The sequence below is a fragment of the Phodopus roborovskii genome, unplaced genomic scaffold (genome assembly GCF_943737965.1).
Source record: "Phodopus roborovskii unplaced genomic scaffold, PHOROB, whole genome shotgun sequence".
Lineage (NCBI taxonomy): Eukaryota > Metazoa > Chordata > Mammalia > Rodentia > Cricetidae > Phodopus > Phodopus roborovskii.
Window position 1 is genome coordinate 487,634 of NW_026126416.1, and position 13,473 is coordinate 501,106.

At 41.3% G+C, this 13,473-nt stretch overlaps 1 protein-coding gene across 1 annotated transcript; it reads right to left on the minus strand.

Annotated features, from left to right (window-relative positions):
• Nucleotides 1-2,164: 2,164 nt before the first annotated feature.
• On the minus strand, nt 2,165-9,606 carry Glrx2 (glutaredoxin 2). The gene is made up of 4 exons (XM_051183170.1): nt 9,444-9,606; nt 6,157-6,220; nt 3,476-3,652; nt 2,165-2,375 (listed from the first exon to the last, which is right to left on the minus strand). Exons 1-4 carry the CDS (start codon nt 9,539-9,541, stop codon nt 2,241-2,243), a joined length of 474 nt encoding a protein of 157 aa, XP_051039127.1. The 5' UTR covers nt 9,542-9,606; the 3' UTR covers nt 2,165-2,240.
• Nucleotides 9,607-13,473: the final 3,867 nt, after the last annotated feature.

Here is a 13,473-nt window from a genome sequence, read left to right on the forward strand (position 1 = left end):
CCAGTTAAGGAATTAACTTTCTACCCCTGTAAACATGTGGTCCTGTCCTGGCCTCTTTCCCCAAAGCAGGCAGCATAGAGTTCTGTGTTGGCCTAGGTTGTCATCTTTAGGGCAGCTGCTGACTTCAGTACTTGCTTACATCTCTGATCTACCCTGCTCCAGGGTTTTTATATATCCCCCTTCAGTAGCCACAACTTTAAAAACCAGCTTAGCCATGTATAAAAAATAATTTGTATGTGTTATTATTGGAGATTGAACCAGGGATCGTGTACGTACAGGGTGCTATTTTCCAATAAGCACAATGCCCCCCCCAAAAGAAAAAATAAATATTGTATCCTTTAGGCTGAGCAATAGCTCAATGGTTAAAAGGCACTTGTTGCACAATTCTAGTAACTGAAGTTCTAGCCCTGGAGCACATGTAAAGGTGGAAGGTGAGAACTGACTCCAGAGTTCTTTTGACATCCACATACATGCAGCCCTCCACATACATGCATACCACATGCAGCCCTCTTCCCAACATACAAGTTGTATCTTGGCTAGGCAAGAAGCCCACACACCGTGATTATGGTATTCACAAGTTGTAATGTGTGTGTGTGTGTGTGTGTGTGTGTGTGTGTGTGTTTTACAACACAGCAAAATATAAAACTTATGATATAATACAAAATAAAGGGATAAAGATATGCCATTTTCTTTTCCTACCAACATTAAAACTTAAATGAACTATCAGGAGAGAAAAGTCTAACTTCTCACTTGTCAAGGTATCCAAAATGTTTGACGTCCACTGACAGCAAGCCACTGTCTTCCTCAAAACTCCTTGATTCCTTAGTCCCTTTTGACCAGAAAGCTGAAACACTCTGGAAATCCATGTCATCCTGTCTCTAAGAAAGGCTCAACATCTGACAATCTGTTAACATGACTGTGGGACTCTACTAGGAAATGCATTATTTTTCACAGGCACTTAAAATATTCTTGACCAGAGGCTGCAAATATGACCAGGTTAGTAAAGTATTGAAAATATTTTCAATAATCCTCCTTAACAATGTAATTCTTGTTTTATAAGTTTATCTGAAATGAATTCAGTTGGAACAGCATATTCCTAGTCAAAAAATAGTAAGATAACATCAAAGTGACTTTAGGGACCTCTCCTCTATCTGTACTGCTGAAACAGAATACCAGAGACTAAGTAATTTATGAAGAAGAGATTTACTCGTCATAATTCATAGGCTGGGAAGCTTGAGGTTGAGGCGCCAGCATCTAGTGAGGTTGCTACATCATACACTGCAGAGGGGAGAAGGGTAAAAGCACGGGCATGTGAGAGGTAAGAGGGCCAAACTTACTAAGAATCACACCTTCTATGACAACACCTACACCTTTAATGTCGCACCAACCCATCTGCCCTCACGATTAACCACTTTTTAAAGCCTCCTCTTACTACATCATGCCATAGCATGTATTTCTAACAACAACAAAGTCTGTGATGAGGGATGTTTGAACCACAGCAAGGATCTTTAGAGCTTCAGTCTAAACTCCATCCTTAGAATACCTGGTTCCCTTAAACACTTCCAGGCTGAGCACAGTGGCTCAGAATTTAATCCAAGCTTGGGGACAGGGAGGAGGACTGAAGTGCGTTTAAGGCCAGCCTGGGCTACAGACTGACCCTGTCTCCAAAAATTACACACTCTGAAAGGAGAAACAAATCCAACTGACAAAATACATTTCTGAACTGTTCTAGAAGGTCATCCTCGAGATACTGAAAACTTTTGCCTTCTGCCGACAGACCTGTTTTCTTATCCCTATAACGATGAAGTCATTAGCACTTTTGGTTTCCCAACTATAAACTTCATCCCATCCTGCATATTTAATGTCTGTGCGGATCTACAACATGATACCCTAGCCTACCCACATCTATCTACACCACATTAAACCCTCAGTCCTCAGTCTAGTGATTGTATGTTAATCTCCCAATACTAAAGGGATTAAGAATTTCAAGGGCTTACTTCCTCTTCACTGTAAAGTCCATGACTAAATCCCCAATAAACATTTTTTTTATTTTTGATGTAACTTCACCCCTTCGGTTTTACAGATTACCTCATGCTCAAAAACTGGCAAGGAGGAAGATGGGTCCACAGCGACTTATTGTTCATTATTTTAAATTGTCTTTAGGAAGGGAAAACATCCTCAAATGATTAAAGGGTGGGGTTGCATTAACTAACATGTAGTGGTCACGGTGACCAACCACATCATTCAACTTCTTTCCTCTTGCTTTTGTTTAAATTACATTGATGAACCAGTGGCAGCAATTTCCCTTCTTTGTGAAGTCTGTGAGTGTCGGTTGCGCCTCCGATGAATGCTCCATTGACAAATATTCTTGGAACCTGTTGAGTGAGCCAAAGTTAAATGAGACCTAATCATAAGGGTCAGAACTAGTCTAATTTTGGAGAGAAATAAGGAAAAGTCACATGGCCAAAATTCCAATGGTAAAAGAGGTGGGGTTCAAATCCAAGACAATCTGATTCTAAAGTCCTTCCTCCTACACACCAAAATAAGGCAGGCGCTATGAGCCACCATGAGGTTCAGCAGGGTCTGCCTGCCCTTCAGAGGACTGCACCAGAAAGGCTCCACCTTTCCTTTTATCTGCCTCTTTCCTCAGGCCAGATCCTAAGTACACTTTTTTTCTGATACTTTGGGTTTCCCTACTTTCTCTACAGCCTTCTTTCCCCCACCATATGGCTGTCTGTCTCCCATGTGTCTGACCTCTGTGCTGGCTTTATTTCCTTTCCTCCTCCATTCTCCTTCAGGCAACTACTGGGATTTCCAGCATGCCTAACCCAGGAGTTTTTCTTTTAAACTCTAATAAAACTGCGCTTGAACAGAAGAGGGAGGGAGGGAGGAGAAGAAGGGAAGGAGGGGAGGGAAAAACTAGGTAAGTATTACTAATGTTTATGCAGTTTATTTCTACTTGTTTACCAGTGTCTTCTACAAACCTTTAAACAAGAAGGAAAGTGGCAACAATGAATATTTTTCTGAGGATTCATATTATGAAAAATAATACACAAACTTTCAGAGGCTTGAACAATAAGCACTAAGCACAGATAGCATAGGGGCCTGATCCTAGTTGGGAAGGATAATTTTACCTTGCAAAGACCTCCAAAAGGACCTTAAAATCCCACAGAGAAGCACTCATGACACCATTCGCTGTTCCATATCCCTCTCTCTCCCCCTCTTTCTCTCTCCTCTCTCTCTCCCTCGCTCGCTCCCTCTCTGTCTCACACACAAAGTAAACATAAAAATTAAAATGAACTATGCCGTTTTCTATTCTATGAACCTGGTTTCTTTATAGATCTGCCATTTCTTTATCAATATGAGATCCGAAAAAAATGGCAAGTTTCCTTTTTCTACCAGAAAAGGCCAGTGTCCAGGGACTGGCATGTCACCAACTCATCACCAGGGGCATCAGGGCTGAAGGTAGACTCACAGTTCTTTCTCCAGTCATCTTGTGAAGAGCATCTTGAAACTGGTTACCATATTCCAGCATATCCAATTCTACAACTTTATAGTTGACATTCATGTCATGGAAGATCTTTTTGGCCATTGAACAGTAAGAACAGGATGTTTTTGAGAAAATCACCACACAATTGTTAGAAATTGTTTCCTGAAATGAAAAATGAATAAGACATTCTCATCTTAGTATTACCTTTTGGGATGAAACCAAAATTAGGGGAAGGAGTGTGATTTCGGAGTGTAGACCACAACTACAACTATTCTCTCCAAGTTCCTATCATATACATCTGTGTTATGTATAGATTAAGGATATTGTTCATTTCAAAAGCTGGCCATTAGAAACAAAAATGTACCGAAGCAGTGCCTGAGGGTAGTATCAAGAACAAATACCACTGACTAAATGTTTCGTGGTGCGCTCTTTGTATTTTAAAATATAGAAAGCCCTACACAAGAAGTTTCTTACATTGCTTCTATATTCAAAATATAGTGAGGTTAGCTAAACAAACTCAGATTCCCTGTGTGTTGCTGGGGAGCAATGCCCAGGATGTCACATTTCCTAGGCTCATGCTCTACCACTGACCTACCCACTCAGTCCAAAGCAGTAACAAAATATATACAGAAGATAGTGAGGAAGACAAAGGTACGCCTCTTGGGCTGGAAGAGAAGAACAGATATATGTATAAGGGGAATTCTGGGGGGTTTGTTTTTGTTTTCATTTTTGTTTAGAAAGAGGGATCTCAGATGTATTGTCCAAAGCAGCCTTGAATTTTATGTCCCAAGTGCTAGCATGACAGACAAATGACGCCACAGCCAGCTTAATACAAATTTTCTGAGGCAGAATTAATTAAGATCGGCAGCAAAAGAAAGAAAGGAGAGAATACAACCATGTTTAGTATCCCTAAGAGAATAATTACTGGAGTAATTATTACACAGTAGGTTCTGTGTTAGGGCCGAAAGCTGTTATACAGCTGCCCATGCCAAAACCACATAACAACCCTGGCTCTGAACCACTGACTCTTAGGTATCAATAGTAGAAGTACAGCAAGCATAATCAAAATTTTTAAAAATAAAAACTTCAACCTCAAAGATGGATTTCATTGGGAATAAATAAATTTCAGAAAAAGGAAGAACGTGATAGCACAGTTTTGAAAAGCTGCTTACTGTGGTGTGAAGTCCCTTCTGGAATAAGATGGTTTGACCACTATTATGGGTGTCCTTCAGAACACAAAACAGGACCTGGAAACTTTATTGTGATGAACTTGAATATGATGTATGTAGTCATCTACTCCCCCTCCTCCCTAATGCAAGGAACAACTTTGAAGCAGGACGATAGCGCCTTTCAGGAGTACATTTAAACAGGTCTTAACCTGTGTGCGGAAGGCATGAGCAACTGTTGCTAATACTGCTGTGAGGCAGGGCACATAACACCAGTTAGCAAGATTCTGATGAGACACAACACAGGCTTCCTGACCACATAGCTCACTGCCTTCCACCAGGCTGAGCTAAGCTGCCAAAAATGACCATCAGGGATGCAGTAAGAAATCTTAGTCACTTGAGTAAATTTTATATTACCTTTTTCATCTTAGAGAAGCATTTGTCATTCCCTACCATTTCTCTTGCTTTTTGCTTAATAGCTCTTCATCATTAGCTCTGAACACTTGGTTAAGATAAATTTATGGGACTTTTTTTCAGCTGTGAATCTAGAATTCTGTGAGTTTCCAAATTCTTCAGTTGTATAGATTTTCATTTTTCTAAATACAAGCACTCCCTGTTAGGAATGAGTTTGACTTGTTGATAAAAGTTTATGTTTGGCTTTATATAACAAGTTATTAAATGTATTTTTGTGTAAAATAAAATAAAAACTTAAAAAAAAAAAGAATAAATTTCATCGAGGCCAGATAGAACAGACCTGTCATCGGAGCTAGCTACACAGAAGTTGAGGCAACACTTGCAAGTTCAAGAGCAGCCTTAATTGGAGCAGTTTACAGTTAGCCTAGGCAACTCAGGGAGACCCTTCCTCAAAAGAAAAATGGAAAAGATGAATAGAGAGGTGCTTGGTGGTAGAAATTTGTCTAGCAGTTCAGGACAACCTAGATACAATCTTCAGGACTGTTAAAACAAAAAGTCAGGGGAAAGGTCTAGAGAGACAGCTCTGTAGGTTAAGAGTGCTTCCTGCACACTCATGAGGACCTGGAGTTCAGATCCCAGAATCGAGGTAAAAAGCCATCTATGGCCACACACATAGATGTATAACCCCAGCACTGGGAGGTGAGGCAGAGACAGAATTGCTAGGGCCAATGACCACCAGCCTAACTCCAAGTTCTGTGAGAGAGACTATATCAAAGGCACAAGAGGATTAACGATAGAACGGGACACTGGACATCCCTCTTCTGGCCTCCACATGCATACAGGCATGTGTATAGTGCTCACACATAAACCAAATTCTCACACAAAAAAAAGAAACAACATATAATAAACCAAAATTTAAAGAACAACAAAAAATGACATAGGACTTGTCTCAAGGATAATTTTGATAGCAATTTTTAAAGTAAGTATTAATTTAGTAACCTATTTTCTAAGCTATGTCAAGTCTGGACTAAAGTAAGTACATTAAATGTATAAGACAGTTCTTCCCCCCACAGCCCCATCACTCACTTGGATCTGGTTCACAGGAGTAGCTGCTGACTTCCCCACAGATGAGGATGTGCTGTTCCCCATCCTACAACAAAGGAAAAGACCAGCCAGTTAATGAGGTGACCCTGTATGGTGTGGGTTACAGTGGAAGACAGCCTTAAATACAAATATGTCCAAATACACAAAGCAGGAAAAGCTTTGTGAGGACATAAAGTGCTTGTCTGCTAACACCAAAGGACCCATGTGCTTATCTAAGCAGACTTTCAATAAATTTTGCCTGATAAAGCCAATGTCTAAAGTTCCTTACAGTCTTATTCATGAGTAAATTCATAATCACCAAATGCCAGATACTCTGCCCTAATAAAGACAAGAAATAAAATGTTTCTTCTGAAAAACATACAGTGTGGAGGGGTGGGGGGGGGAGACTTGGAGAGACAGCCAGATGTTAAGAGCACTTGCTGCTCGTACAGAAGACCCAGGTTCAATTCCCAGAACTCACATCAACCCAGCTCATAACTACTTGTAATCTAGCTTTAGATCTGATGCCCTCTTCTGGTCTCTTAATGCATGCACACATGTGGCACATACACAAACACATTACATTAATAAAGTAACTTTTTTAAATATACAAAAATTTCACCGACACTATAAAGCTACAAAGACTAGTGGGAATAAAGGTTTCCAACCACACTAATCTGATAGTTCCCAATTTCTCAATTCACCAGGTAGGAAAAATAATCACACCCACTTAAAGGTGGTTTTGAAGACTAAATGAACTGACATACAAAGGAAGCAAAACCGTACCTAGCACACAGTGAATGTCAATAATACTTGATATGATCATTAACTACTGATTATGGGGACCCCCATTAACTCAGCATTTGTTATCCAAAACCTAGAGCTTAGAAGGAAGTATTTGAATGAGGTGTGGTGGCATATACCTTTGATCCCAGCAATTTGGTGGAGCTCTGTGAGTTGAGGCCCGCTTGGCTTACACAGTGAGTTCCAGAGCAACAAGGACTATGTAATGAGACCCTGTCTCAGATAGATAGATAGATAGACAGATAGATAGATGATAGATGTAGGTAAATAGGTAGATAATCAAGTCTTCCCATTGATCCTAGAATCTTTTTCCCTCATTTCACTCATTTTTCTTGATTAGCTAGCAAGGCCTGACAAGATTTTTTTTTTTTTTTAATATTTATTTATTATGCATACAGTGTTCTGTCTACATGCTTTCCCTGCAGGCCAGAAGAGGGCACTAGATCTCATTACAGATGGCTGTGAGCTACCATGTGGTTGCTGGGAATTGAACTCAGGACCTTTGGAAGAGCAGACAGTGCTCTTAACCACTGAGCCATCTCTCCAGCCCCTGACAAGATTCTTGAAGCAAATTAGACATGATGTGAACTGCTAATCTCTCAAAAATATTAGGAAGACAAGTGCTACAAAGGAGAACTGCTCAAATATGTAAGGATTAGAGGTAAGATGAAGAATTTAAAGTTCAAATGGTTTTTTATCATTTTTGTTTGTTTGTTCTTCAAGACAAGATTTCTCTATGCAGCTGGCTGTCCTGGCTATCCTGGAACTCGCTTTGTAGACTATGCTGGCCTCGAACCCAAAGATCCACCAACCTCTACCCCCCCAAGTGCTGTATGTGTAATTAAAGGTGTGTGCCAGCACACATGGCTACAGATGGTTTTTAAAAATATATTTTTGTTGCGGGATTTTTGTTTTTGTTTTTGAGATAGTGTCTCTCTATGTAGACCAGGCTGACTTGGAACTCAAAGGTCCTCCTGCCTCTGTCACCCAGTACTGAGATTAAAGGTGTGCATCACCACACCCAGTTTTAAAATATTTAAAGAAAAATAAAGTGTCCTTCCACAAAAGCAATTCATTCCTTATGGGTATATTTATAGGAGCTTTAATTGTGTTTAAGACTAAAAGTAAGCTATTTTAAGTTTACAATTTGAAGACCCCAGTCAAAGTATGTCTTAAATCAGAGTATGAAGTTTCAGTCCTGTTTTTGAGTGAATTCCCATTAAATGGCCCTTTCAAGTCCATATTGCCCCGATGATGAATTTCTGCTCCACACAGTCATTCCGGAAAACTTCAGATAAGCTGCAACAAGCATCACATCCCATTGCAACAAACATGATTTGCAGACAGGAATCACTGCAACCAAATACGAGTTTCTCATTATTGTTCCTTGTTCCCCAACACATGGACAAGGAAACCACTGAAACAAAAGCACTTGCTGCATATACCAGATAGAGAGAAGGTAGAAGCAAGAGGGAGGCTCGGAAGACTGCACCCTGCTTTGGAGGAGGCAGCGTTAAGAAGAAGGAGAAAAAAAAAATTAGTGGCTGAGTTTATAAAGTCCAATGCAGTAGGGAAAATAGATGGCCTTGGCCTGGAGGAGCGCTGGATGGCATCAATCCAGTCTATTTGGGTTTTCAACTCTGAAAACAAGGTCGTCCCTCCCCCTCTAATATATCATTTATCTCCTCCTCAAAACTATGCAGCATGTACAGCGGATGAACTTTCCTAAGAAAATGAAAGGGCCAAGAAGGCACATTCTGAAACAATGACCCTCCCTGCCAAAGAAAACGTTCCAAAAAGACACCCCTATGTTTCTTGAGGCAGCCCCATCAATTTCTAGTTGAGCGTTCCTATTAAGATAAGAGGCAGGCTCAGAGTAAACGAGCCACACTTCACACCAACCCTGGTAAAGCGCCACTAACTTGTCATACTCCATTTATGGAGCACCTACTAAGAGGTGGTAAATGGGCAAAGCAGGATATATACCCCGCCGCGTCCAATGGGAAACGGTCCTAAGGACGGGCAACGAGTTATGGTCACGTGATTGGTGCTTCCAGAAGGGAAGTCTCTGGAAGACAGTGGAGATGGGCTGGTGGGTGTCTTGACAGCCGCCTAGGCCAAAGCTGGTCGGCCACAGCTGGTGTGGGCCGACCAGGGGAAAGCCAACGAAAGCAACGCTCCCATCAAGCCAGAAACCACATCTACAGGATGCAGGAGTTAGCAGCTCCTACAAAGCCATGGCCCTTTAGAAGCAACAATCACGTTCATTTCCTGCGACAGGACAGCCAAGGCTTGGCATTAAAATAAGAGCGACTGGTTAAATAAGTTACCACGGCAGTATTATTGTTTGTTTGTTTTCAGCGTCTACACCGCGCTAAAAAAAAAAAAAAAAAAAAAACCACTGGCCTTGATCCCGCAAACCCGGCCCGGGCTCCCGGGGTAAGGGCCACACTAGCACTACCGCAGGATCCCGCCCCGCTGCGTACCCCGAGCCCGCAGCTCCAGCCACGCTGCGACGCCAAGCCAAGCTGCTCCCGCTCGCCAGCAGCCGCCTCCCCGCCGAAACCGCGCTGCGCCAGGACATGGCCAAGGGTCCCGGCAGCCGCCGATGAGCAGCGGGCGAGCGCGACCACGATGCCGGGAGCCCGCCCCTCCCCGGCCACGCCACGCCCCGTCCCGGCCCGCCCCGCCCCGCCGGGCTGCCCGCGCCGCCGCCGGGCCAGCTGGTTCACATCCTCCGCCCAAGAGCGAGGCGCTCACCTGCCCGCCGAGTTCTTCCGAAGTCTGCCGAGTTTTCCCGAGCCCCGCGCTCGGGCATTCAGGGTTAAGAAAAGCTCCTCCGTGGAGAACCAGAAGAAAACTTAACTCCGGGCTGGGCGGTGCCCGGGTGGGTGTTCACCTGAGGGTAGTAAGTAGCTCAGTCACCGCCTCCTGTCGGACAGGTTTGTGATGTGAAAGAAGGACCGAATGTCATCTTACAATTTAAGTTATTGGTAAGCAGTCCATAGGGAGGTCAAAGGCAAGCTAATGTTGAACTTCCTTTCCGAAGAAAACAAAATGGTGATTTTTTTTTTTAAGGTAAACTGAAATTAGGAAACGAACTAGCCCGGAGATACTTCATCATGGCTTTGACAGCCACGACGGCCACAGATCCTAATGACAAAACTGCCCAAGCCACTCAGTGATGGTAATAATAGCCCTTTGTGAGTCGCTTCACAAATTCAGGGGGAGTCACCCTTTAGTTTTATTTACTAAGGACACTGAAGCTGTGAAAGCCAAAGGTCAAATGGTAGGTGTAAAATTAAAACAATTGTTGGAACTATCCATACGTTTATTGAACCTTCATGCTGAACCCAAAGTTAAGATTCATGTTGCCAAAGTACAAAATCAGAACTTCTGTTTATGATTTTTTTTTTTTTACTTCTCTCGGTCTGTAGTTCATTAAGTCATAAAAGAATGAAAGTTAGTTGCAAAACCAAATACCTCCCAAGGGCATAAAATGTTTTTTTTTTCTTAAGTTCAAATTTACCTTTAAAATTAAAGTTTGCTATCTATAGTTTTAGACTTTTTATTTTACCAAGAAATAGCTGCTTAGGAAAGTTGCTTTATTTTTTGTTTGTTTGTTTGTTTTAAAGTAAAACTTTTGAAGTACAATTTTACCTCTTGTCTCAATTAATTGAAACAATGTATTACAACATTACCCTCCCCCTTTTTCTCCACAGATACATTGTTTATCCCCAGGCTACCCCCAAATTTCTCATCCTCCTCTTGTCGCCTTCTATAATATGTACCACCATGCCTCTTGCACAGTTTAATATACTGTAGATGGGAATTTTAGTGGGCAAGTGCTCTTTAAAAAAAACAAAAAACAAAACAAAAACAAACAAAAACTCAGAATGAACCAGGCGGTGGTGGCTCACACCTTTAATACCAGCACTCAGGAGGCAGAGGCAGGCAGATCTCTGTGATCCAAAGCCAGCCTGGTCTACAGAGAGCATTTCAGGACAGCCAGGGCTTCAAAAAGAAACCATCTCCAAAATCAAATTTCAGAATGCAAGTACTAACAACCTTATGCCCAATTTAAGCCTAATACATTGAGTTAGACTGCTACTTTTCAGCTTCTCTGGTTTCAGAAAATAGCTATAAAAATGATACTTTTTGTCTACAACTTGTGGCTGTAAGGATGGCCATAGTGATACCACCAACTGGACCACTCCATAGCTAGAATCAAACAGCTAAGGCAGGCAAATTTTATGACAGTTGCCAGGTAGGAGCCTTTGAGCTGACACAGGCTGTTCGGATTGACAGGGAACTAGATTACCTTGCCTAAAGTTAGTTGACATTTGCAGGCAGATTAAGATAAGCTTTCTGGTAAACAAAAAGCTGAATTTAGGCTTTTGTTTACCGACTTGGTCCAAATCCTTCTGTTAGGACCCTGTCACCATCACTGCCATTTTGGATCATCAATTTGAACCAACAGGAATGACTTCAGTAACATAAGAAGGAGGTTGGGACCATGAAATGGTGGCACATGCCTTTAATCCTGACACTTGGGAGACAGGCAGATATCTGGGTTTGAAGCCAACCTGGTCTAAAAATGGTGTACCAGGGCTACAGGCTACAAAGAGAAATCTTGTCTAAAAAAAAAAATAATAAATAAAAAATAAAATAAAATAAAATAGAAGGAGGAGGATTTGGGCAGAGAAGAGACTGGGTAGTTACTGCCAGCTGGAGGAAGGGGAATATGGAGATTTTACTGAAAGGGTACAGTATTACTTATACAATGCAAATAAATTCTAGATAACTAACATACAGCACTATAAGTATAGTTAACAATACTGTATTGTAGTTTTGAAATATGCTAAAGATCTCATTCTCAAGTTTTCTCACCAACAGAAAACTGCATTTGTTCTTGGAAATGATGGGTATATTCTTTAGCTTGGCTGCTATGGTTGCTGTATAATGTCTGTACACATTAAAACATCAAGCTGTGGCGGCACATGCCTTAAAACCCAAAACTCTGGAGGCAGAGGCAGTCAGATTTCTATGATTTGAAGGCTAGCTTGGTCTACAGAGTGAGTTCCAGGACAGCCGAGGTTACATAGAGAAACCCTGTCTCAAAAAAACAAACAAAAAAATTAATTTGTGGGCCAGAGAGATGGCTCAGCAGCCAACCCCTTCAAGATGTACTCTAACCTTCACACATGGATATGTTGGGTTTCCATCCTAGGACAAATAACTGAGATGAATATTTAACATAGCAAAACAGACCTAGCTACCATGTTCTCCCTGCATCCCTCAGCCGTTAATTGTTACAGGGCCCCCCTGGCTGGCATACCCCACCCCCAACCCTGGATTCTCCAGTCCAGAGGGCTAGACTCTTCCCCATATAATTCAACCATTTTGGTTACTCACTCTCTTTGTCTCTTTCTACCTTTATGCCTCTTGTCTGCTGCATCTGGTTCCCTTCCTATGTGACCCAGCTTAGTCTAGACAAGTCCACTCTGGAATCTCTCAGATACCCCTATCCCTGACTGGCTCTCCTTTTTATCTGCAATAAACCTCCTCTATCACACCTAGGAGCAATCATGTTCCCTTTTCCTTGCTTATATTCAGTATACACTCACACATACACACACAAAATAAATGAATAAATGCTTTAAAGGAAAAAAAAAAAGAACTTTTTGTCAGCCAGGGGGTGGTGCTGCATGCCTTTAATCCCTGCACTCAGGGGACAGGGACAGGAGGATCTCTGTGAATTGGAGGCCATCCTGGCCTACAGATCAAGTTCCAGGACTGCACAGATAAATCCTGTCAGAAAAAAAAAAAAAATACTCTTTGTCATTTTTACCTAAATAAAACTGAAAAGAAGTATATAGATATAGATAGATAGGTAGATGATAGATAGATGTGCTAGGTTTTTTAATTACATAAATAGTGTGCGTGTAATAGGGGATGCACAGTCAAAATAAAGAATATATTGATACACCCATAAATTTGAAGCCAATGTGGGCTATAGTCAGATTGGAAAATATAGATCTTGGTTTTGTTGTTGTTGTTTTATTGAGATAGGAAGATAGGATTTCTCTGTGTAGTACTTTTTTTTGGACTTGCTCTGTAGATCAGGTATAATTTTTAACTGCTATTTTAAATAACTTTTACAGTACAGTCTGAAATTTAAATATAAACTTAAAAGTAATTACAGCTGAAGTACAGGCAAACAGATTTGTACACTTGAAAATTAACAGTTATAACTGTAGTATACATCGGTTTATTCTCAAATTTAAAAAAAAAAATATTGAAATCAGGCCAGGTGTTGGTGGCGCACACCTTTGATCCCAGCACTCGGGAGGCAGGGGTGGTGGATCTCTGTGAGTTCAAAGCCAGCCTGGTCTACAAGAGCTAGTTCCAGGACAGGCTCCAAAGCCACAGAGAAACCCTGTCTCAACAAAAACAAAAAACAAAAAAACGTACATACATACATATATACATACAAACATACATACATACATAAGC